Genomic DNA, 27,088 nt, shown 5'->3' with positions numbered 1-27,088 from the left:
AAATATATATTTCTACTTCAGGGTCCATAGGGTATCCACAGGATACCTTGGGGTATAGGTGTGACGTCAGTCATCGGGCACCATAGAGTTAAGCTTTCAGCCTCCCAGGATGCACTAGGGTCCCCCTCCTATATCCCGCCCCCGAGCCAAGGCACCTCAGTTTAGTTTGGTGCCCGGCCGGAGTCGGGTGCACCTGTTGGAGTGGGGGCTAGAAGAGCCCCTGAAGCTTTTCTGTATGCATCTGTGGCTGCACATCTGGATGTACAGCATGGACAGTCAGTCCTGACGTCCATGCTGTCTTCCCTACACCCCCGCCGGTACCAGAACGCCGGTACCGATCCGGGGATGCTGGTGAGCATCTGGGGTCACAGCTAGCGGTGACCCCAGATGTTCCGGACCATGGCCGGATTCAAGGGGGACAGCAAGGTAAGCAGCGGGGTCCCGCGGTGGGTCCCTGCTGTTACATGGTCCAGAGTCCCCAGGCAGGGGGCTCCCTGGGGACTGGCTGCAGCGTGGAGCCAGGTATGTAACCTGCGCTTCCACTACCCCCCTGGGACAGCGGACCGCAGCAGAGCGGTAGCGCTGCGGCGTCCCGGGGGTTAAATGAATGCCAGGGGAGCGCGTCTTCCCTGTCTCACAGCCGGCGCCTCCCCCGCTGCACACAGCCCTCTCTGCACACTGCCGACTGGTCCTGTGGCAGCGCTCCTCCCCCAGGCCAGCCTCCTCTCTGCTCCTCGGCGGCCATCTTCCTGAACGCATGGTGAACGCTGCTGGAAGCATCGTGGTCTGGGTCTCCCCGCATACCTCTCCTCCGCTGTGGTCAGGTCTGTGTATGCAGCGCTGTGTCCTACCAGACCCTGGGTCTGCGTAGTTGAGTGATCAGCGCTGTTAGTGCAGGAATTGATTTTCTTTGCATTGTATGTGACTGTGCTAGCGCTGCTGCCTGTAACTTCTATTCTGACTGTCAGCTTTATTCCTGTCCCTGTCCTTTCTGCTAAGCCCTTGCGGTGCGGTGCTGCAGGGTGGTCTCTCGCCTATTTAATATATAATTGGTGAGAGGGGTCACATACCTGGTACAATCATGTCTGAAAGTGATTTTCCTCTCCGGCTACAGTGTACTACGTGTAAAGTACCGCTAGCGGAGGGGGAGGGTAGCGCGGAGGGCCTCTGCCGGCAGTGTTTGTCAATGGCGCAGCCTATTACGGTTACAGCACCGGTACAGGAGCCGCCCTGGGTTTGTTTCGCTCAGGCGCTTACGACCTTAGTGGGCCAGTTAGCTCCGCAGCCCGCGTTTACGCAGATGGGTTTGTCCCAGCAGTCAGTGGTGTCGTCACCCATGCAGGGTTTCCCAAGACAATTGGTGGTACCCCCAGGTCTCCCTATTTCCCCCCTCCCGGTTTCTCAGGAGCCGGCGTGGGTTAACTCCCTGACGAGTTCTGTACAGCACTTGTCGGATGTGTTGCAAGGGGAGTCTGTGATGCGGCCACATAAACGGCCGGTGACTTCTCTATCGGCTCCTTATGAGGATGACGAGGGGACGTCTGATGATGGGGAGATTCTGGATCCTTACGATCAGGAACCTCTCCATACTAAGGACGCTGACGCTAGGTCCAAGGTATATATTCCTGGACTTATTCGGGCAGTCCGCACAGCCTTGGTGATTGAGGACTAAGTTCCCCCAGTGGCTAAATCCAAGTATGCATTTTTTAAAGATGTGAAGGGTGATGCCACAGTCTTTCCTCTTTCGGGTCAGTTAGTGGACCATTTAGAGGAGGCGTGGAAACAGCCTGGCAAACGATACCAGCCGCAGAGGCGCCTGGCGGTGGCTTATCCGTTCGCGGATAATTATTTTGCTAAGTGGGAATCCCCTCCACAGGTGGATTCTCACGTGACCCGTCTTGTCCGTAGTGCCACATTGCCGATGCCTTCCATGTCCTCCCTTAAGGATGCTACGGACTGCAAGGTGGAGATCTGCCTGAAGTCCGCTTATTCCCTTGTGGGGGGGGGGCAGCACGGCCGGCTATGGCCATTTGCTGGGTAGCCAGCAACTGTCCGGCCGAACAGGCGGAGTTGATTGGTAATCTCCGTGATTCGGCCACTTATATCAACGAGGCGGCCTTAGACATTAGTACCCTGGTGTCTCCAATTTCTTCAGCAGCAGTGGCTGCTCATCGCACCTTGTGGTTGCGATCCTGGAAGGCGGACGCTGATTCCAAAAAGGGTTTGGAGGTGTTGCCATTTAACGGAGAAGTTCTCTTCAGTCCGGATCTGGACAAGATTGTGGCCACGCTGGCGGCAGCCAAATCGGCATGTCTCCCGTCGGCCGCTGCTCCTTCTGGTTCTGGACCATCGTCCTTTTGGTCTTATAGGGCCCAGGGCAGGCCCAAACCACAGTCTTTTCCTCGGCAGGCTGGTCCTAAGAAATCGGCCAAGCCCCGGAAGCAGGCATGGAGTACCAGACGTCCGGCTCCTAAGCCAGATGACAAGCCTGCGGCCTGACTGTCCGGGCCTCCCTTTTGGTCGGTCACCACGACAGACACTTGGGTTCTCGAGGTGGTCTCCCACGGGTACGCCCTCTTTCCGGCACAGACCCCCGGCTCGATTCTTCACCAAAGGTCTACCATCAGACCGGAACAAGGCCACGGAGCTGCGGAAGGTCTTGCACACTATGCTCCAGACTGGAGTTATAGTGCCTGTTCCATTCTCCCAGAGGGGCCAGGGTTTCTATTCCAATCTCTTTTTGGTGCAGAAACCCAATGGGTCGTATCGTCCGATTCTAAACCTCAAAGCTCTCAACAAGTCTTTGCGGGTGCCGAAGTTTCGGATGGAGACCCTACGGTCCATCATTCTGGCGCTGGAACCTGGGGACTACATGGTGTCATTGGACATACAGGACGCTTACCTGCATGTCCCTATTCTTTCGCGCCATCAACAGTTCCTCAGGTTTGCAATCCGCAGCGACCACTTCCAGTTTCGGGCGTTACCTTTTGGCCTGGCGACAGCACCGCATGTGTTCACCAAGGTGATGGCGGTCATGGCGGCTTCTCTGCGGCTGCAGGGAGTCCGCATGTTGCCGTACTTGGACGACCTTTTATTAGTGGCAGGATCTCCAGAGCTCCTTCTACGCCACTTGGACCTGACCATTGCGTTTGCAACGGCACGGCTGGTTAATAAACTGGCAGAAGTCCACTCTAATCCCGTCTCAGCGGATTCTGCAACTCGGAGCCTTATTGGACTCGGGACAGCAAAGGATCTTCGTGACGGAGGAAAAGATCTCTGCTTTACAGTCGAGGGTGCGCAGTTGTCTGCACAGCCGCCGGGTGTCTCTACACTCGGCGATGAGGTTACTGGGCTCCATGGTGTCTGTGTTCGACATGGTGGAATATGCCCAGTTTCACTCCAGACCTCTGCAGCACCTGATCCTGTCCAAGTGGAACGGGCTGCCTCAGTCTCTGAAGTCCCAGACGATTGTGTTCACCCCGGAGGTTCGCCTGTCCCTTGCCTGGTGGTTACAAACAACCCATCTCAGCAAGGGACGTCCGTTCTGGGTTCCAAATTGGGTCCTGTTGACAACGGACGCCAGTCTTCGGGGCTGGGGAGCAGTTTCGGGTCCACACTTGTTCCAGGGCAGGTGGACGCCGACAGAAGCGGAGCTTCCAATAAATATCTTGGAACTCTGTGCGGTCTTCAATGCTCTCCAGCAGGCACATCGGGTTCTCCAGGGTCGTCCGGTGCAGGTCCAGTTGGACAACGCTACCACCGTGGTACATACAGGCAAGGAGGAACCCGAAGTCGGGCGGCTCTCTTAGAGGTCTCTCGGATCCTGGTATGGGCGGAGCGCAATCTTCCGGCCATATCAGCGGTCTTCATCCCGGCAGTGCTAAATTGGGAGGCGGACTCCCGCCCTGTCGCACCTGTGCTGCAGATGGGCTTTGTTCTGGTCACCGGTTTTTCCGTCTCCCTCTGGTGAGAGTGTGATTCTTGTGTGTATCCAGATCTTCTTTCGCTCTTCCTTTTCCTCCTCCGGCCTATGGCTTGGTAACTAACTGAGGTGCCTTGGCTCGGGGGCGGGCATAGGAGGGGGACCCTAGTGCATCCTGGGAGGCTGAAAGCTTAACTCTATGGTGCCCGATGACTGACGTCACACCTATACCCCAAGGTATCCTGTTGAACCCTATGGACTTCGTAGAAATAGAGATAACAAAGGTAAGTTCTTACCATATCTCATATATATATATATATATATATATATATATATATATATATTTATATATATATATTATATATATATATTATATATATATATTATATATTCTATATTATATATATCTCTCTCTCAATATTTACTTATTGAGGTGTTTCTTCACCATAACAATGTAGTTCCCTCATTAGCTGGGAGGATTAAACAATATTTCTTGGTATTATCAATATTCTGATGATATGGGTGGTGAGTCTTCACCAATTTTGAGAAAATATAGCATGATTTGATAGGCAATTATGTTGGTGCTTATCATTTTTTATGTCAAGTTATATTTTAGATGCCCTTTGGTTGGTGGTGCTCCTAAAGAATTTGTAATGTACACATCTATTTGCAAAGAGAACAAATTAAGTTAATTCTAAACTTAGCCTTCAAAATGGCAGTGACTTTCTTGTATTGTGAAATGTGTAGTGAGACCTCCGTGAAGGGTGTTTAAAGTGTGCACACCCAAATACTGATAGCATTCTCACCCGCTGCTGTAATAGCGAGACGGCTACTGAGCATGATATGGAGAACTAAACTGTATGATGTAATCTGGTACTGGCCAAACTGTCCTAAAACTACAATGTATTAAATGAGCCCGGACCTACTGCTACTTATTACAGTTCTCTTTAGAGAATATCACTGCAGCTCAGACAGCAGGAGCGCACTGATTTCAGTAACAATCTGTGTATGTGAACAAGGAGAAACTTTTAGTCTCCATAAAGGCTGACTAACTGCTACATACTAACCATTAAGTTTATATTGTAACATTCAGTGCAGAAACCATAACTGAGTTTCCAGCTAAATGGCATTCCCTTTTATAATAACATGGGAAATAATAAGCACTATATAAAACAAACTGGTGTGGACAAATACAAGGAATGAATAAGGGGGTTGGGTACAGGATCCTGGCGCTTGTGATCCCATGGTCAGAATCCAGATGCTGGCATACAGACAGGGTTATGGTACTGACACCTGTCGGTCAGTATCCGAACACTCCTAGCGTTCAATCTATGCTGTTTTAGCGGGGCACTGCGCCCTGCCAGATTTCAAAAGGGCAGAATGCGCCTTTCCCCTTTTGGCTTCGTCCAGCTAAAACTGCCTTCTGGGTGCCGGCCCCAGACCGCGGTGTCCCGCAGGTGGGAAAAATTGTGGTGTAGCGTTCACCGCTGGTGAATAGATGCCGGGGGCATGCGCTCTGCATCTATTCACAGAAAGGGGAGAGCTTGGAGGCAGCCCGTCATATCTGTAAGTGCCAGACATGCCCCCGACAGTGATGGAAAGGGGGCGTGTCTTCAACTTTTTTTCATGGCCACGTCCCCCTTTCCAGAGTGCGCCAGAGTGACCTTTCCTCTAGGTCTGGCGCAGGACCTAGAGTGAACACTACCTCCTCTCCTTAAACCTAACCTCCCCCTAAGTGCCTAGCACTAACTTTCCCCCTAGCCCAATACTTACAGTTGGGATGTTGGTGCCATAATATGTGAATATACTCTAAGGGATTTCATTCTATCGGTACCTATAAGGAAAATCTCCTTTTTAATGTAGATATAATCACAGTGTAATGGTGATTAATATGAAGAAACAATATTGCTTTATCCTCCCCACTAATAAGGGACCTAATATTGTTGTGGGGAAGAAGCGCCTCAATAAGAGGAATTGTCAGCTCGCGTGTGTGTATATAGATAGGATTTATATCTAGCTATTTCTGCCTGCAATTAAGAGAAACTAGAATATCAACCACACATAAATCGCTCACAGCGGACAGGTGTGTGTATATGTATTATTTATATATGTATATGTATTATTATATATATATATATATATATATATATATATAATTTTTTTTTTAAACCACCTTAATCTTTTTAATACTTTTGCTATATGCATCCTTATTAGTGTTTTGTTACTGCATAGTAATCAGTGGTAAATTTTAGCCAAGAAGGGGAATTTTTTTTTCCTTTCCTTGATCAATACATGTAACTAGATATAAAGCTAGAGGTTATATTATCAAAAGCATCTCCTCAAGTGTGCCTAGATATACTCACCCTGCCCTAATTTTTAGTTAACACTGATTAGGGAGTTTGGCTGCACCACTGTTTTATCTGTAATATATACATCAAAATAATAAGGGATAAAATAATGCATCAGAAATTGATAATACAAGAATGTTATAGGAAATTACAATACACAGGTATTAGTCCACTACTCCTCTTTCCTTTTTTGTATATGATCTGTCACTGATTAGTCACTGTGCAGGACTAACAAATTAGTGGTTATTCAGATGGTCATTGTACACATAAGTGAGACGATAGTTGCCGCCTTGGACGCAGCAGCGCGTCTAAACCCATCTAAAGTCCCTGGTTAGGGTGCCCAAACCATGGACTTTTCTCACTCTTCTGCTTACCACCTCAGGAGGGGGTGATCAGAAGTTCCGGCGGCTGTTCGAGCCCGACAGGAGCATCAACGGAGTTGCTCTGTCGGGTGCTAAGCACTGACAGCCACTGGCGCTAATAATTAGTGTGTAACTAGATTCTCTAGGGAGGAGCTGGATTGAACTGATCCCAACTTTACCTCTAAGGGGTATATTTACCAAAGTGAGTTTTCAGAAGTGGAGATGTTGCCCATAGCAATCAATCAGAATATTGTTAACATTTAACTAGCACCTTCTAGAAGATGATGGCTAGAATCTGGTTGCTATGGGCAACATCTCCACTTCTAAAATCTCACTATTAGTGCACGCCCCCGCTATTCGCCATATTCATTTACAAAGGACGCGAATACGCATCCTGGCGAAACTCAAACAGGCAAAGTGCTCTCAAAGATGGGGAAATCAGCCTAATACCCCCCAAAAGATGCACTAACATTGGGCATCAGTATACATGTCCCCAAATAGCCCTACTGAATCTCTTTGGGGTACATAAGTGCTTTCAATTGCCTCTGTATAGTGTATTTGAGCAAGTGGTGAAGAGTAGCATTAAGCAGTATTTTTTTCGTGAAAATAAGTAGTCCTGTCAAATTTGGGCTACTTGAAAATGGGTGCAAGCATGATTTAAGTTTGTTTGAGTGAAGTTTTAAGTGACGTCAAAAACGCACCTTCAGCAAGCACCTGCAATAAAAAAAAAACACCTTCACCATACTAGCAGACCCCCCAATAGTCTGTTTCTCTACTTTTTGTGTGCAATTCCCACTTTGAAAATGGGGACGAAAAAAATATAAAGTAATTTTTTGGGGTGTTCTTTTTTTTTTTTTTTTTTTTTTTTGACTTATCCTTTGGGGGGCTGTCCCAAGGGTGCAGAGTGGTTTCTGCACCTTTGCACCTCAAAACCACAATTCTGCACTTTTTCCGCATGCTATTCATAGGCAAAACTTTTTTGCCTATTACATTGCATTGACTTTGCGCGTACGTGAAAAGTCTTTGCAATTGAATACGGTGAAAAGTTAACACCTAGCAAAATGACATCATCCGCAATAGTTTTTCACAGATTAGGGCTTTTTGCTGCTAATTGAATACGGACCTCAGGGCCGTATTCAATTCGAGGTAAAATCGCCCATTTTCGCCTAAAAACTGGAGAACTTGTCTCCAGCCTAGGGCAGGCGAAAAAAGTCCAAAATCCCTATTTTTGGGTAAAAATGTGGGGATTTCTTACAAAACCCTTTGGACAGCCCCCCTAATGATTCTTTTGTGGGAAAAAAAAATCGTAACTTGTGCACTTTGGCGAAAATTTCAGTGAAAATGTATTCTTTCGTGAATAATGTGTTTAACGTATTGGGTCTAGTATTTCGGAGGGCCATAAGTATGTGCCAAGTGTTTTCAACTTCGCACGTGGCTGGCACAGGTGGTTTTTTAAAATCGCTATTAAAACACCATTTTTAAAATGGAGAAATTTTTAACATGAAATATCGTCGATAAATTATCGCCGATGTGATAATATTGCGGATATCGAGGGTGTGGTAAGAGCGCCACTAATTGAAAACGGCCCTAACATGGAGGATTCCTGTGGGGTTTTGTTCTGTTTTTGATGAGGGCTGAAAAAAAAAAAAAATAATAAAAAAAAAAAATTATATATATATATCACACATACATTAGAACACACATACATTAGAACACTGAGCAGTGCAATGGCCCTTTTTTGACTTTCAAGGCCGTGAAATGTCCATTTCACCACAGAAGAGCCTGATACTGTCAAACATTGTGACTGCTCTAGGGGAGTAATCATTATCCTTTAACTGAACTACCTGTTAATTAAGGATAGAGCCCAGGCCCATTTTACCTGGCTCTTATGTAGAGATGATCTAGATTTTAGTTTATCATGGATTGATAACAATTTGCCAGAAATCCCAGCCCTAGTACCTGCCCAGCAAATTACTTTTACTAGGGTTGATGTTTGAAGACAAACCGCAAAGTATTCTTGCCCAACGATGACTATTTCGCATACGAGACTGATAAACTCCCGATTTGGCTCAGACTGACGTTTGTTCCGAACTTTGCATTAAGACATTTGAGAAGACTGTCATGACCTTCAAGCTGGTACAGTGTGCTTGGTTCCACTCGAGTGTTCCATATCGAACTCCTATTAAAATGTATTGAACCGTTGCAAACTTTGTCTAGTCAATTCATCTTGTCTCTAAGGCAGTGTTTTTCAACTGCTGTTTCCCACGAGCGGCTCTCAAATTTGTCGCCAGAGATGCCCCCAGGTAATCACCACAATATCTGACTTGGGCAGCGCTGGAAACTTCCGGGTGGCCCAGATGCGACCTGATCTATGACTCATAAGTTATGCACGCCACGTCTCCTTCTCACCCAGTGCTGCGCCTCGCTGTTCTGTGACACAGGCTGACAGGCACTCCCTCTGCATAAACTCCTGCTGCTGAGGGAGGGAGAGAAAAACTGAGGGGCTTCACAGTAGGGGCCAGTGTATTTTTATTACTGTGAGGGCCATTGTGTTTTATTTGTTTGCTGTGGGTGGCAATGTGTGTGTTCTGTGGGAGCTAATGTTGTTTTGTTTGTTTTTTTCCTAATTGAGGATTAATGGTGTGCCTTTAGCAATTTTAAAATCTTGTTCGGTTTGCCACAAGTTGAAAAAGGTTGACAATCTGTGTTCCTAAGGGCATGTCAGTTTCTCCTTTGGTTGCTTGGTGTGTACAGTCTAAATTGATGTTGTCCCTTCACCATTTTAGACTAGGCAGTGTTGATGACTGATGCCAGCATTGTGGGTGAGATGCTGTTGATCTTCAGTAAATTCTGTAGCCCTGTTGGTCTGGCCAGAAGTCCTATTTCCTCATCAAATCTCTGGAACTGGAAGCAGTATTAAATGCTCTAGTAAGGGCATAGACTCTCCTGTGTGATAAGACTATAAAGACCTACAGACAATGCCAGAACGATGGCAAATTGCAACACATAAACGTTTCAGACTTGGAGCTGTATAAAATTAGGTGCGAAAAACCATTTTCTGCGATAAAGAATCACGAGTGACGTCATTTCGCCATGCAAAAAGTTTCCTCCGTATTCTATTCCGGAGACTTTTCGCCAGTGTGGAAACTCCATGCAGTCCCCCAAAGGTAAAGTGCGTCTAAAGTTTAAAAAGAATTTTGATCGCCCCCAAAAAAGTACTTTCATTTTGGGGATGGATAAGTCCAAAGTTGGGGTACAAATGTAAAAACTAGCTAAATAGACTACAGGGGGTCCCCAAGTATGCCCCAGGTGTCTTTTTTTTTTGTTTTTTTTTTTTGTTTGTTTAATTTTGCAGGTGGTTGTGGCTGGTGTTTTTTTTTTAATTTTTTTATGTTTTTTAAAAGTTCACTTTAGCAACTTTAAAATATCCTAGCACCCATTTTCATGTACCCCAATTTTACTGGGACTACTTATTTTCTGCAAAAAATACTGCTGCATGCTGCTATTCACCACTTATGCAAAGACTCTAAATAGCAGTTGTTGAGATCATTTAAGTACCCCAAATACCTTCAGCAGGCCTATTCAGGGGTATCTACAGTAATCCACCAATGTCAGTGCATCTTTTGGGCGGTGTCAGGCTGATTTCCCCAAATCTGACAGTACTTTTCGCATGTTAGTTTCGCCGGGATGCGCTTTCGCTGATTTCTAATTGAATATGGGGATAAGCGGGGACGAGTGCAATACTTTTTTGCATTGAAAACCAGTGATGTAAGCAAAGTACAGGGCTTTTCGCTCCGAATTGAATATACTCCTTAACAGGGCTCGACAATTTTTTATTTTTTTTCTAAAATCTAGTAGCCAGTTTAAAAATATAGGAGCCAGACTATCGTCCCAAACAAAAACCTTGCATACACTATATGGCGTGAGGGGGCTATGACACGGTGAGCTGTGATTTGGCTCATCGCGTCTGCCTCCTAATGGCTGCTGGACCGCGAGCTGTGTTCGCCTCGCAGCCAGAGCCAAACACCTGCCATAGTATCAAGGCTACTAGATGACTGGCTACAGTAAGCCCGCACCTGGTGCTAAGTCCTGCCCGCCACCACTTTACTGCTGGTGGAAGGGTCATGGTGGTCCCTTCACCAGGTACCAGCCACTTCTGCATAGCTGACGCTGGGAGCAGATACTGCATCCCAACGCCTGCCAGGGATGTGTCCCGCAGGGGATGCATCTCCTTTTGCCTGCCCGCCCCTGCAGCTGTGCCGATGCTGGGATTAGCCACTGATCTCAGCACTGCTTTGCAAAATCCAGTGGCTAGGTCTGAAAACTTAGTCGTCCTGGCGATCGGGATTTGTCGAGCCCTGCCCCTTAAGCCCGTACTTTTTGCATGCCGGACTGTTTGCCTACATTGTGGCTTTTTTTTTAAAGTTTTTTAAAAACCAGCAACCACCTGCAAACTTAACCTGGGGCATACTTGGGGTGCCCCCTGGAGTCTATTTCGCTGGTTTTTAAATTTGTCCCCCAACTTTGGCCTTTTTCGACCCCCAAAGTGAAAGTACTTTTTTGGGGTGATCTAAAGTGTTAAACTTTTTTTGACGCAGTTTACCTTTTGGAGGACTGTCCCAGGGGTGCAGGGGCGAGAGGTTCCGAGGTTTGCACCCCAAAACCCCAATTCTGCACTTTTTTTTTCGACGCCTATTCATAGGCGAAACTTTTTTTCCTCAGGTTCCAATGTGTTGAGTTTCCGCAACAGCGCAAAGTCTCCGGAATTGAATAAGGAGGGAACTTCGCATGGCGACATGACGTCACTCGCGATACTTCATCGCAGAAAACTGCTTTTCGCACTTAATTGAATATGGCCCTAAGCGCCCATTTGGGAGGTTTCTGCTGGGCCCCATTGGACAGTTAATCACAATCAAGTATAGTTGAAATAATGTGCTCCCTTCTAACCCAATGGGTGAGATATGGATCTATAACAATGGATTAATTGGTATGCTTATGGACACTAAATAGAATACCACTGGTTTAAGAATTTCTATTACAAACTCTTAGCAATGACTAACTGGGAAGAACACCGACCATAATTATGTCACCACTAATATGTTTGAACCTCTAAACCTTGTGCTAATATAACTAATAAAAGGAAGTATCTGACAATCTGTGGAAAGAAGTTCTATTTAAAGATGTAAATACTATGCCTTGATATAATTATTAGAAGGATAGTTAAGGGTATAATAGTGTTCAGACAAATACCTGCTCAGTAAAGTTTTAAAACAAGTGTTTGCACAAGTCTATTTTTTCTTTTTATCCTACTTTTGCTGCAGTTCTGTTAAAAATATACAATAAGACCTGAAAAAATAAATTTTAAATCCGAATAAAGGTTGTTTTACTTCTGATAATCTGTCTACATATAATTGCAGTAGCACCCCTGGAAAAAAGAGAACTTTGGGAGTGATTCACTTAATTGTGATGTTGAATAGCCCCGGGAGGGAGGTCCAGGAGCTATTCAGTTCCCTGATTTAAGTGCTTCTAGTCGGACTTAACAGCTTATTTGCCAGTGCTCACGGCCCTGAATATATACGTTGTTAGGACGTCAAAGTTTCTCTATGATTATTATTGTGGCAACCTGCGGCTGATATGGTTCAAATTTTTATAGCCTTATAGCTTTCCACCTTTGTATAATCAGTGCAGGCTGGTGGCCGTGGTGTGGAGAATGTTTCTTTGGCACACACAAGGCCATTTATACCACTAGAGTATTGTTGCTGGCCATGTACATCCCTTTATAGCAGGAAAGGGGAACCTCAGGCCCGGGGGCCGTATAAGGCCCCCGCAATCTGCCCGTGAATAATGTGATAGATATAGATAGATCTATCTATATCTATCTATCTATTTTCATAATCAAACTGGCCCTCGGTAGAAAAAAGGTTCCCCGCCCCTGCTTTATAGCATGTCTACTTGTCCACTCACGCTTATACCACAAATGTGACAATGAGTTTCACTGTTCAATATTCTTATTAAAATACAGCAGGTTTGGGATATTGTGGAATTGGAGAGTCGTAGCATGAATGTGCAGCGGGCAAATCTGCAGTTGGCATCCTTCACTATTATGTCAGCATGGAATCTCTAAGAAATGTTTTCGCCACTTTTTAAAACCATCCTGTGTAGAATTCAGGCCGTCTCGGGGACAGCAGAGGGTCCTACACAATACTTGAAAGATATCCCTAATAATGTGTCCACTTTTGGACACTTTTTTTTTTTTTGGTTTAGAACATCCATTATGGGAGACTAGCTCTAAGTAGTTTAGTGATGCAGCCAAGAGCTTGGCACTTTAAAATCTCAGACAGGCGATGATAGTGTAGTTGCATGGGCAATGTTTTGGCACACATTCTCCTTTTTAGTCCAAGTTGAGTATCATTTAAATGCCCAATTGAGTATTGTTATGCAAAAGAATATCTAAAATCTTTCCAGCTCAATGTTGAGTCTATGCAGCAAAGAACACAAGCTATTGTTGCGGTGTATGGTCCTCCTCAGCTCTACAAAAGGTGCATCTAAAATAGTCTCCTGTGCTTTTAAATACTATATAAATGAGGCATTCTATGTACATCTTCATATAGAAGGAACACTATTGTTGATTACTTTTGGTCTGAGCAGCGTAGAGTAAGCGTCTGATGCCACTCAGATATGTACAATGCATTATTTGGAGCCCCATGTGGAATGAATTTTGCAAGTGAAGTGTCCTGTTAACATCTACTTTTTAGCGGTTATCCCCTGTGGAATAAGAAATGAGAAAAATGCTGCATCCAGCAGTTAAGATATGTTTTGTACAACTGTTGCCATTTGGATGCTTGATTTTAATTCGTGTTAATCAAACATCTATTTCCCTGCAGTATATCTAGATAACCTATCCTATAGTGTACTGGTATGTGGTCTTTCCTTTCCTCATGTCCATTGAAATCAGAATTATGCAGGTGACTGCTGTCCCTGGAATATTTGCATATGTTGGGTTATTTGTGACCATTGATAATGCACTCCTGCAATTGCATTGTTGTAGTCCATTTGGAATGTGTGCTGGTGCTGCCTTTACTGAGGTTACCTTTGTGATTATATCTGTCTATTTGAATTGTGTTCTTTTGTGGGAACAATAGTGTGAGGAGGCATTGTTTGCCCTCAGATGGTCAAAGCAGCCATTCTTCTGGTTACAATGGCTTGGCCAGATGTGTTCCTACAAGTATGACACACGGGGGAATTCAATTGTTTTAGTTGCCCACAGCTCCCGTTTTAAAATGACGAACAATTCAATTGTTAGTGCCAATAGGCACGAGTGCTGCAGACGCCCATTTCTGCTCGCACACTCCTGAGGTGGCAAGCAGAAATCTGTGAAAAGCCGGGTTGATAGGCATCCAAATTCAGGGCGCCCAGTACTTTTTTGCTTTGGTTTATCAATTTAACTATCCAAACCTGGAGCGTTTGGGCACTGCATACATAAGTAATAGGTGCCCATTAACACGTGCCTGAGGGCACAAACCATTGACTATCGCCGGCTCATCTTCAACCGGTTCGGCGCAAGAAAATGACTTCCCCCTTCGGGTAATTTCAAGTTACTATTTCAGAGCACTGCATTTTTCTACTTGCAGATTTACAACATACTGTACAGAGCGGATTCTTTATTTCCATATTCCATAATTTCCACATAGAAATAATCAATCCTATTGTCCTTTAAGTGTACCTCTGCTTAAGTTTTTTATTTTGCAACAAACAGCAACTTGCTATCTAGTTACTATACTAGAGGTAACTAGTAAAAGCCATGAAAGTAGCGGACATCACCTGCTACAACTCAGGCAGGCGAAACCAAATCCAAGATAAGGTATTTTTCTCCCGATCGCGACAGAGAAAATACATATTGTAGGTCCGTGACTTTTCGCGGATTCTATGTATATTCGTGAGATAAACAGAAATTTTGTCCGTAATAAACTGTTTAATTGGACAGCACAATAAAAAAAAATCGTCGCAAGATACCCGAACCTCGGCGAAAAAAACCTGTATTTTTCGGACCTAATTGGATACCCCCTTATGTGTTGTATTGCAAGCTGGACAACCCAAGAATAAATGCATTGCAGTTGCCTGCTACCTTATACCAATGATGGCCAGCAGGTGGCACTAAGGCTGTATATGGCTCAGAGCCTCACCTGTGGCCACAACTCCCTGTGTCATCCTCAGATTTGTTTAGGTATGTAAAACATTTAAAAATGTCTATTACATTTTAAAATGTATTTGATTTAATGTGTGGTTTTAACTGTTACTGAGAAAATGGGTACTGTTAAGTTACAGGGTCAACCATGTGTACCCTCCAGTATCAGGTAGACCAGTGGTTCTCAAACTCAGTCCTCAGGACCCCACACAAGTCACGTTTTCCAGGTCACCCAGCAGGTGCACAGGTGTATTCATTACTCACTGACACATTTTAAAAGATCTACAGATGGCGCTTATTATCTCACTTGTGAATCTGAGGAGACCTGGATAACATGCACTGTTTGGGGTCCTGAGGACCGAGTTTGAGTACCTGTGAGGTAGACAAATTGCATGAAATGCAGCATTATGTCATGTAAGCAGAAGCTGCCATGGTTTAGCGGGAATGATGTATGTTTTTAAGACGTTCTATGGAATTAACTGGTTTTTTTTCTTTTTTCTGTGCTTCCTTCCTACCAATCAAGTAATGGTTTTCTCCTGGTAGGTGGCACATGAGGGGGGGGGGCTGGGCAGGCACTGCATTTATATATAGATTATGATATCTGCAATGCTGTGATTAAACCCATAACATGACCATTTTAACCAGACTGATTAGCAGTCTAGCTTTTTAGATCATGCATTGACTGCTGACGACAGTGTTCAGGGAGGGGAATGTCAAAAAAAATAAAGCCTTTAACAAGTCCCTCTGAGCATGTTTAAAGGTCACTTTTTTTTTTTCTTCTTTGTGTGCTACACAATGGGGGTGATTCATTCAGTGGGAGTGAGTAGCACCAGGAAGTTTGTCCCCGAGCTATTCAATTCAGCGAGCTTTTTAGTCCGACACAAGTTAAGTAGGAGAATTGTGGTTCTTTCAACTTAACCTGTGTAGTAAGTCGTGAGAACCTGCATTCTCCGACTAGAGTGCCAGCTGCGAGCTGTTGGTGCCGTGCAATACCGGAAAACAGCTTTGCAGCTGGCACTTTATTCAGATTCTCCTCGTACCCTCAGGATTCTGCGAGGAGAAATCATTTTGTAGACCTAACATTGCGCTGATTTGAATAGTGCTGGGAGGGCGCTTCGGAGCTATATCAACAGCGTGCTGATTTAAAGCTGCTTCTTTTTAAAGACAATCTGGGAGCATACAGCATTAATCTCACTCTTGGGCATCTTTTATGAGACTGCCTCTGTCCTGTTGAGGCATGACATAATAGCTGTGACTGAGAGGGGGAAGCTGCTTGGTTTTGGTCCTATTGTGTAAATTATTATATATATATATATATATATATATATATTTTTATTATTTTTAGTGTGGACTGTATTTAAAAACAATAAACGTTCTGCACAACTTCGCAGTTTTATCCCTGAGGGATTGTTCCAAATCTTACATTTTGTAGCACATTTTAATAGTTTGCATCCAAGGTCTTTCTGACTTCACGGTAAACTCCTGTTTAGCAATGCAAAGAGGCATCACATAATCCTAGCTTTAATTTAGGCAAATGTGTACGCAGGGTGCAACATCCAAATGTTGAAATGTAGCTTTTTCCCATCAGACAAGTATGTTTTGGAAGTTCGACCTGCATTCTTCATCTCACATAGACACCCTCTTAGAAAGAGATGAGGTGACCCTGAAGGAACTGATGGATGAGGAGGATATACTGCAAGAATGCAAGGCCCAGAATCGTAAGCTTGTGGAGTTTTTATTAAAATCTGAATGCTTGGAAGATTTAGTGACTTTCATCACAGAGGAACCACCTCAAGATATGGATGAGAAGATTCGTTACAAGTAAGAGCGGTAAATTTGTCATGTCCTCATTTTTAGACTGATATGTAAGTTTCCCTATAGTTGGCTTTTGGTGTAAAGAAATGTTGTAAAGTAATCTAACAGGTTTTGTGAACCGGTGCAATAAGAATCTTCCTCTTACAGAACTAGTCATCTTTTTGTTTTATTGACTTGATTTACGTAATAGTCTTGTGTGAATATTTAAAATAACTTGTTTTTGCATTACTAAATGGGGAGTCCATTCAGTAAGCTAATTTAAACACTGAAGTCTGGTGATTTCCCATCTTGCATCACTCTGGGGCAGTGCAGAAACATGGATTGCAGTCAATACTTTTTTTTTTTTTTTTTTTTTAGTAATCTTCTAATTGTGTGCCTCACACAGTGGCTGTATGATGTTACAGCATGCAAAATAGGCCACGCTTTAGTGTTTTGTTGTATGTCGGGATCTTTGGGAAGTACTGTAGCTTCTATTGGAATTAAAAGGGTGAGAGCAGAAATACTTTAGCAAGCACTATAAGAGCCTGCATTTTAATGTAGTTGTGATTTGATATTTGGGCTCATGGAATCACAATCTTTGGAGGCATGAAAACTTGTTTCTATATAGGTGCAAAATATGGGGGTGGGGGTGTCCAATTCAGCGTGTTTTTTTACTTCGCAACTTGGGTGTTTGCAAGGAAACATGATTGAGAATATTATTTGTGGAGTGCCTCTTCTCTTGATTTCCGAAGTGCCTCTGCACACCCCGCTGTAGATTGAGTTCCACATTGAGCGTTGTCTGACTAGAACTGGGCCAGCATAGCCATGTGTAGACCAGGGGTATTCAACATGCAACCCTCAAGCTTCTAGGAAACTACACATCTTAGTATGCCCTAATAACAGAGCTTCGGCAGGGCATGTTGTGTAGTTCCACAGCAGCTGGAGGGCTGCATTTTGAATACCCCTAGTGTAGACTGTGAATTAGTGATGTCTGCTAACTTGTACCGAATGGCCTAGAGTTTTTTTGTGTGTTCATAAATATGGTTCTGCTATGACCACTGTCCATCTGTGCTCATCTTCTGGTAACACCAACCAGTTAACATGTCGTCTGGCTGCACTGCCCTAATTTATCCATTTGAAAACAAATTTGTTGAATATTTTTTATTTTTTTTCCCCTCATTTTTATTGTCTTATAAATTGGATTTGTTTTACTGCAGGTACCCTAATTTATCTTGTGAGTTACTGACTTCTGATGTGTCACAAATAAATGACAGACTAGGAGAAGATGAATCTTTACTTAAAAGACTTTACGGCTTTCTTTTAAATGATTCACCATTGAATCCACTGCTTGCCAGTTTCTTCAGCAAAGTGTTGAGCATTTTAATCAGCCGGAAACCAGAACAGGTACACGGATAATCTTCTGTTACAGGCCAGGAGCTTGCAAGTTCTTGTTCTAATGTTTTTGTTCTGTTATGTGCAATGTTTTAATGCATCTGTGAAGAAAACAGACTGTTACTATACATCTAATGAACAATTTATATTTCTGCTAATGTAAAGCACTGGTCTAGGACTTTTTTTTGTGCAAAATTACAGTACATTTAATAAGTTGGTCACAGAACAAAGGATTTGTTACTATTTTGCCACTCAGTGGCCAGTGTGCTTTAAATATAATATTCATTCATAAACTTTTTTAGAGCCGTAGCTGAAATATGTACTGGTTGCTTCTCACCTTAGCCTTTCCTAGAAGGGAGATGTTTCATGTACTAAATTGTTGCTAGCAGCCGTTAAATACAATATGTAAAATCTCCCATTCTGATGCTGCAAATGTCAAACTTGTCTAGTGGGGTTGGGGGTGTAATGTACGAAGATTGCAATAATCATTAGCTTGTCACTGTAAAATGAAAGAAAGCTGGGTGTATGAACTAAATTTACTATGGAGGTGCATATCACAGCAGTCTTCCCTCCTCTATTTGAACTTTGCCTCCCTTTTATATTCTGCGATGTACTGAGGGCCCTGCCCTTTTCATTATCCAGCTTTTGTCTGAATCTTTCATTTCCTTATACCATTACACTCTACTGGGGAAATGTAGTCAACAGTGAGAGGTGCAGTTTTCTCTCTAGCGGCAATAATTTAAAAGACAAAACAAAACTTTTATTGCTACTTTAATAAAACATCTAGCAGACACACCATAATTTCACTGATGCCTGCAGACTATTACAGTATCCTGCAACAGAATCACTAAATTTAAGTCCCAAAGAGGTGCAGGAGGAATGGGGTAGAGGGTGCACATGCAGCACACCCTGCAAGAAAGTATGTACAGATGCTCCTCACTTAACGACAGAGTTCCGTTCCTATGACACGGTCATTAAACATATTGGTTGCTAAATGAGGGGCTATATATGCTTAATACAGGCAATCCTTTTTATTTATTCTGAATAAAGGAAACTCAGACTTGATCCTGTAGCTGTTACTTTGCATAACTCTTACATACTGTACAGTAAAATTTGATTAAAAAGACATTCAGAATAAGTCATTGTACTATCTGTTCCAGCTGGACTGAGCGCTTGTCATAAGTTCGAGCGGTGGTTAAACGAGTAGGTTAAGTGAGGAATGTCTGTAGTTTGGATAACCATGAGCTTTTTCTGAAAGACTGTACTGATATCTTGTGTAGCTTAGATCTATTGCACTGGTCAACACATTTTATTGGCGGGATGAGTATGGGTTCCCGGCGGTCTGGATGCCACTGGTCAGAATACCAACAGCGGCATCCCGACAGACCGAATACGACACCTGTAGGTATGTATAGTACTACTAATCCTAACTTCTATCATAACCCCTCCCTCCCCGTTGCCTACACCTAAGCTCCCTCGTTAGTGCCTAAACCTAACCCCCCCCCTTAGTGCCTACCCCTAAATCTAACCCTCCCCTAACTCCCAATACTTACCATTGGGAATCTGGAGTTGCGTTCCAGATGCTGTCGGGATTCCGTTGCTGGTATTTAGACCGTCGGCATCCCGCACGCCAGGATGCTGATTACATCCCTTTATTGCCAATAATAGTAGAGTGATTTTGGTGTAACTTTGTGGTGCTGAATCAGAATGACAGCTTTTGCTAGATTGACTTTAATTTTTTAGATACACAAATGAGAAACAAGAAATCACAATAGACAACTGACTGTTGGTTGGGTGGCTGAATACTTATATATGTAGGGGGAATATTTCTGTATGATTGTGGAGTGAACACCTAGAATATTCACGTCTCCCCTTCTAGAATGTTCCGACTTAGTCCATTGTGCATGTGCTATGGCAAAGTTCCCTATTACTTGAGGGTATCCATTATCTCAGACAATTAAAAAAATACTTTTTTCTACTTTTTGAATCCAGCAACCCCAATATACCCTAATGTTGTTCAAATATCCTTGGCAGCAAAATTTTTTTTTTTGGGGGGGGGGGGGGCTGTTTCATCACCCAGGCAACTGATGGGAGTCAGAGCGTAAACACTGCCGCAAATTCTCACGGAGTTGGCATGCTGAGCTATTGCTGAGAAGCTCTGGGACTTCTAGGCATGGAAGCAGTAACAATGAGGAAAGAGTACCTTTTGCCTTTGGATACCACCCGGTCAGCCTTCCAAGTGTTCAGCTAGTATTTTCATGGTGTCCGAACAAGTGGCGACCCCAATGTCTAGTTTCAAGATCAGTATCTCCTAAAGACTTACATACTACCCCGATGTAGTAAGCTAACTTTTATCAAGTTTGATCTTGATTTTCCAGACAGCATCTACAAAGCCATAGAATAGTGTCTGGAACAGCTTTTTAGAAGATCTGCAAAGTGTTCTGTCTCTATGAACTATATATAGGTTTTTAGAAAATGTAAATAATTTTCTATCTGACCCATCTTTAAGATTTGGCTGCCTTGTGATTGGAAATAGTCAAGGACTTAGCCAAGCATGCTCTAGGTGCATCCACCTAAATTGGAGTCTCTCATTTGTCCCTATCTGGTTAGGGAAAGGTTAAAATGGCTGCAGTCCCTGTGAGACTGTCAACCTTTACATCTGGTTTAGTATTTGTCTCAAACTTTTTTACAATTGAGGAGAGCAAGGGAAAGCAAAACTGTTTTGTCTTCTATACCCTTTAGTCACTTCAGTTCCTGCCTTCTGAGAGAGTCAGTTTGAACCCTCGCAGGACTAGACCTCTGCAGGGCTGTGGTGCTTGCTCTCTTTCTGTAGCGGTAGCCTGCCTCTCCCTAATTTCCCAATTGACCAGTTTCCGTAACCGGAGTAGTGAAGGACTGATCCTTCACCCTGAAACGTAAAAATTTTGCCCGTGCTGGCTCTACCAGATTAACTGCGCTGCCCCAGAATCTGAAATGCGACACTCCCTCTTATTCTGTGCATAGGGAGTTTGCAAAAAAAATGCTAGTTGCTCAGATCAGCTTAATTTCATAACACAGGTGCTTGTAAAGGGCGGGGTTTACACTGAACACAGAAAAAAAAAAAAAAAAAGATTTGCCTCCCAGCACACTGTAGCAAAAACAATACTTAAATCCTACATGATAGCGATTCAGAGGTATTAGTTACACACATTTGCAAATATATGAATAAGCGCCAGGCCAATCGTCAAGTCTCCTCTATACTGGTGTCCCTAAAATTAAGGGGCTCACGTCCGAGAAGCAAGGCACCCCAAAAAAATTCCAGCCAAGGGCCATCCCCAGGGCATCACATGAAAAAGGGAGAAAAGGTGATAGTGAAGTATAAAGAAAAGATGTGTAAAGATAAATCAATAAGTGTTAATGAAATGATAAAGAATTAAGATGACATAAATAATGTACAAACAAATAGAGAAGTGATAAAAGTATTCTATGTGAATTAAGTGGTGATGCCATGAGAGAGGCCCAGTCAGAACCCCCCCCAGGGGCCCCACTCCCAAATGCTCACCCCAAAATAATTATTGCTACATAATGGTAGCACCCACTCTGGGTCATATTACAATTTTTTGGGGTGCCTTGCTTCTCGGACGTGAGCCCCTTAATTTTAGGGACGCCAGTATAGAGGAGCCTTGACGATTGGCTTGACGATTTAAGTATTGTTTTTGCTGCAAATCTTTTTTTTTTTTTTTTCTGTGCATAGGGAGTTTGCCTCAGTCTGTCCACTAGGGAAATTAGCATGACCTTTTGAACATTTAAAAAAAAAAAAAAAAGTCTGAAACGACTCCCTCTGCGAGACATGACAGAAAAGCATGAGCAAAGTGGAAATCATTAATAAGCAATCAAAATAAGATTCTGAAACTATACCTAAAGCTGGGTACACATGTAAAGATTTTCTGTCCAACCATCCAACTAGTTGATTGGTTGGAATGAAAATCTGGTAAGGTATGAAAGCAAATGACAATCGGCAATTTGCTCCCAAACGCCGGAAAATGGGAAAAAAACCTGTTTGAACAAATTGTTTAGATCAAACATTTAACAAACTTGTCTGACGACCATTTTCATCTTTTCTGGCTTTTAGGAGCAAATTGCTGATCATCATTTACTTCCATATGCTACCAGATTTTCATTCCAACCAATCAACTAGTTGGATGGTTGGACAGAAAATCTTTACGTGTGTATGCAGCTTATGACTAAACCTCACAAGTGAAATTAGCAGAAGTAGCTATTTTAGTGCTTACTGTATAACTTCCTGGTAGAAGAGAAGGAGGCGGCACAGCAGTTGGGTCTCTGTGTTGGCATTAGGTGGACTACTCCTTGGGGAAAAAGCCTGCCAAGGAGGGCATACAAAAATGAGTTCACAGAAGCTACTATGGGCAGCACAGACGGTGTAATGGTAGCATTACTGCCTCTCAGCGCTGAGGTCATGGGTTCAATTCACACCACGGCCCTACCTGTGTGGAGTTTGTATATTCTCCCTGTGCTTGCGTGGGTTTCCTCCGGGTACTCCGGTTTCCTCCCACACTCCAAAAATATATTGGTAGGTTAATTGGCTCCCAACACAAATTAATCCTAGTGTGTATGTGTGCGCGCATGATGATAAGGAATATAGATTGTAAGCTCCACTGGGGCAGGGACTGATGTGAATTGCCAAATATTCTCTGTAAAGCGCTGCGGAATATGTGTGCGCTATATAAATAACTGGTAGTAAATAAATGGTTGCAGTCCACCTCTGGAGGAATGTATTTGGTGGGAATGGGGGAGAGGCGGTATTGGGTGTACAGCAGCACCACCTTCATCCTTCTGTGAAACTAGTAATGCTGCCAATAAAATTACTGGTCACACCACAGGCAATTGAATTGGGCAGCAGCCCAGGAGACTTCTGCAGGCTAGGGAATAAAAAGGCGGAGAGTCCAGAGTGTTTGGTATCCTGTCTACACCTATATACACCGCATGGTTCCATGATCCCCATTCCTATTGGGATGAAAGAATGACAGACTCCATGGGACAATGGTGAACTCTGGCAAATTCTCATCTGTTACAACATCATTTTGTTTGTTTTGCAGATTGTAGCATTTTTAAAGAAAAAGGATGATTTTGTCGACTTGATAATAAAACATATAGGTACCTCTGCAATTATGGATTTGCTGCTAAGACTTCTCACATGTATTGAGCCACCACAGCTAAGACAAGATGTCCTAAATGTAAGTTTACAGCTATGCAAGTGGCAGATGCTTCTTTCAGGGTTTCTTTACACTAAGGAAAGAACTAATGTGGTATATAGTAGTAATGCTCTGTGCATGCTATGCCATCCTTCCATGGGGCTCTACCTTATTGCCTCTCTTCAGCTTGTTGAGCATACAGAAGTACAGTTCGAATTAGGTTGTCTCCCAGTCCCTTTGTAAATGGCTTAGAATAATTACAAGTGCATTCAGAGGGTTTCTCTATATCCCATCACTGTTTAAACCATTCACTGTTTAAAATCTTGGTTAAACTTTAAAATTTACAGTACATTAGTGATTTTCTTTACACCATAGTTTTGCCAATATGTAAAAGAATTGCAGCCAACACAGGATTTAGCAGAGAAGTGAGCTGTCAGGCACTCGGCAAGGCATGAAATGGGCTGTTAGAGGAACCAGCTTGTTGGCAATGCTGCTCGCACTGTTTAATGTGGCGCTTCTCTCTTATAGTGGCTAAATGAAGAGAAGATAATCCAGACACTTGTGGAGTTAGTTCACCCCTCTCAGGATGAAGATGTAAGTATTTTACCTCCTCTCGTTCAAAGTTAATACTGTCCAAGTAAGTGTGTGTGTATAATACAAATCCTGTGTGTGTGATTAGTGGCATGTAGCTTGCTTCAAGTTCACTTTGAGATCAAGCTCTTATATTTTATACATTCTTATTTATTGCATTTTAAGTCCATATTTGAAATCTGTTCTTCAGTTTTCAGCTTAATACTGTGAATTTTATTGTAGTGTACGCAACTGTACAGCTGCCTTGTGCCCCCTAATTAATGCCTCTTAACTTTACTCCATCCATTACATCAACTTTTCTACAGGCACAAGAGCTGTATGAACTGTATCTGTTTTGAAGATCTGAGTGTACATAAATACCTTTTTTAAACTTCTCTTTTGCATTCACAGAGACATTCAAATGCATCACAGTCCCTTTGCGAGATCATACGTCTGAGCAGAGATCAGATGTTACAAGTTCAGAACAGCTCAGAACCAGACCCGCTCCTTGCTACACTAGAAAAGTAGGGCTTTGTTGTTCAATGTGCTGCAGTGTAATTGTGGTATAGCTTATTGTGCGGTGTCAGAACTCTGGAACGCACTCTGCTGGCAAAAGATAGTTGCTACTAATTGTCATCTTAAAAGGCAAAGTTCACTTTAAAATAATAAGCCTTTCTTCTTCAGGGTCCATAGGGCTCCACAGGGAGACATTGGGGTGTAGGTGGGACCTGGAGGACTGGACACCAACAGCAAAGCTTCGGCCCTTCCCCCTATAACCCGCCCACAGCCTGAGTGCACTTCAGTTTCGTTGGTGTCCGGCAGGAGCTGGATTACCATTATAACAGAAGGCTGTATTAAGCAGCTCAAGCTTTTATTTTATGATTTAGTTTTTCTACTTTTTACTATATTGGGCACGCAGCATCAGACTGTCCACCGGACATCTGTGCTGTCGCCCCATCAACCCTCTGCGGCGCTGTGACACCTAGCCTGTGCTAGGTACTCACGGCGGGGCTCGGACGGTGGCTAGCAAGCAAGCTCCATAGACTGCAGCCTGGAATTCAGGTGACAGGTAAGGCGGAACCTCGTTCGCTGGGTCCCGCATTTTCACAGTCCTACCCACGGTTTTAGGAGACAGTCCGGAGGTGCTGATGTGAACACTGGTGCGCCCATGACTCCAATAGACCACCAGGGCATATAATTAACTGGCGCAGGGCATATGTACAGGTCAGGGAACCAGGTGGTTAACGTCAACAAGGAGAAGGCGCTCTCCCTGCAGCCCTTCCCCCAGCCCAGGGCGCAGTTCCACTGCTGTCCTGCTATTGCATGGGCTGCTTCTCCCTCCAACACCACCCCCCCCCCACCATCCCTGCTCTTACCCCAAATGCGCAGTAGACATTTTATGCAGGCAAGTCTCCGGGAGCATCGGGTCCGGTCTTGCTGTATAACTCTGCAATGGGCCAGGTCATACAGCGCTAGATACTACCAGTTACTGCGGTTTGTGTAGTTGATTTTAGTGCCCGCTGCAGACATGTAATGTTTTTCTGCGCTTGTATGCAACTTGTGCTAGCGCTAATCTACTTTTCATACTGTCTGCTTATACCTTTACCTTTATTCTACTATAACCTGAACATACTAAGGTATAAGGGGGTTCATTGTACTTTACATTTCTTATATAATTGTGGGGCTATCACATACTATATAGCGTGGTTGCACACTACGCTGTGCCATATTACACATACTGCAGAGTATTCACTGCACTGTATTTTATTGTTCTTGTGGCTGTCTGGCAGAGGAAAGAATAACAATCAGCCAGATGCTGCTGCTCCTACTCTGGTGTCTTGTAAGTCCTGCGGGCTTAGCCCTAGAGGACCTAATTCAGGATGGTATTTGTACTAATTGTTACACAGTCCCAGGCCACTCAACCCCGGTGTCTCTCCCTCAGGACCCACCATGGGCAGCCTTTTCAAAGATGCTGGCAAAACTTGCAGACCACAAGTCCCTGTGGTATGGCCACAGCAGGTACTCCCTGCAAATCCTTTGCCTCCCCCATGGGTAGACGTACTGTCTACCTCAGTACAGAGTTTGGCTAATACCTCTACGGTTTTTCAGCAAATGCTGCAAAAAGAAAAGCCGTTCCCTACTAAATGTACCGTTTTCCCAGTCCACACAGTTATCTGATTCTGAGATATCATCTGGGGAGGCAGAAGACGCAGACCTCTCACTCTGTCTCAGAAGTGGAGCCACCCTCTAAAATATACCTGCTCTTGTGAGAGCTGCAAAGACTGTTTTACAAATAGAAGAGGATGAACCTGCTCCTAAGAAAAAACATGCACTTTCTAAACGACAAAGTAGTTTTACCAGAGTTTTCTCTCTGACCAACTATCTGATCACATGAGTGAAGCATAGAATATGCCTGGTAAAAGGTTTCAAATTCCCAAACTGTTCAGTTCCTTGTACCCTCTTCCAGCTACTGATTGTACTAAATGGGTAGTTTCCCCCCCCCCCCCCCCCCCCCCCAGCAGTGTATGCTCATGTAACATGATTGGTTAAAATTGCCACATTACCCAGGTGCTGGAGTCTCTGCCTTATTATGGAGACATCCTATTTGGTCCAGAATTTGATAAAATTGTGACAACTTCGGACGCTTCCGAAACACTGTTCCTGCCCTCTGCATATAGTACAAATCCGCGGATGTCATCCTTTCAGTTCTTTTGCCCTGAAGGAAAACAAAGGGTCAGTCCTTTCCACAAAAGCAGAACTCAGCCAAGGCCCCCAAGCCTAGGGCCAAACAGGCCTGGGCTACTAGACGTCCACCTGCCAAGTCTGAGGACAAGCCTACAGCCTGACTTTACTGAATTCAGTAGTAAAAATTCCTCACAATGTGGCAAGAGCTATTATTCTACCCTTTTCCCAATGGCTCTCATCTGCCTATCCTCAACCTCAAATCTCTGAGCAAGTTTATCAAGGTATCCAGGTTCTATATGGAAACCCTCCATTCCATGATCCTAGCTATGGAGCCTGGGGATTTTATGGGAGCGCTCGACATTCAGGACGCTTACCTACATGTACCTATAGCGCCTTCTCATCTATTTCTCCAGCTTGCTCTACTACAGCAACATTACCAATTTCAGGCTCTGCCATTCGGTCTTTCAAAGGCCCACTGGGTCTTTACCAAGATCCATTGCAGTTATGGCGACCTCTCCATCGACAAGGGATCAAACTGCTCCCATAGTTGGACGATCTCTTGCTGTTCGCCAGCTCCCCAGAGACTCTTCACCACAATCTACAGGTAACCCTTGTCTGTCTTCAAATGCACGGTTGGC

At 43.9% G+C, this 27,088-nt stretch overlaps 1 protein-coding gene across 6 annotated transcripts in view; it reads left to right on the top strand.

Moving 5' to 3' along the window:
• PPP6R3 (protein phosphatase 6 regulatory subunit 3) overlaps positions 1 to 27,088 on the top strand; it is a 143,720-nt gene that overhangs the window by 22,913 nt on the left and 93,719 nt on the right. For all 6 annotated transcript variants that reach the window (XM_088454502.1, XM_088454503.1, XM_088454501.1 and 3 more), the window contains 5 exons: positions 16,406 to 16,638; positions 17,829 to 18,015; positions 23,100 to 23,237; positions 23,724 to 23,789; positions 24,177 to 24,289. In XM_088454502.1, coding sequence (XP_088310628.1) covers positions 16,412 to 16,638; positions 17,829 to 18,015; positions 23,100 to 23,237; positions 23,724 to 23,789; positions 24,177 to 24,289 — 731 coding nt within the window. In that variant the 5' untranslated portion in view covers positions 16,406 to 16,411. The remainder of the gene's footprint in view (positions 1 to 16,405; positions 16,639 to 17,828; positions 18,016 to 23,099; positions 23,238 to 23,723; positions 23,790 to 24,176; positions 24,290 to 27,088) is intronic.

This window comes from Taudactylus pleione, unplaced genomic scaffold (genome assembly GCF_031769625.1).
Source record: "Taudactylus pleione unplaced genomic scaffold, aTauple2 ptg000619l, whole genome shotgun sequence".
NCBI lineage: Eukaryota > Metazoa > Chordata > Amphibia > Anura > Myobatrachidae > Taudactylus > Taudactylus pleione.
Note: the sequence above shows the minus strand (reverse complement) of the source record. Positions and strands in the feature narration are given on the sequence as shown.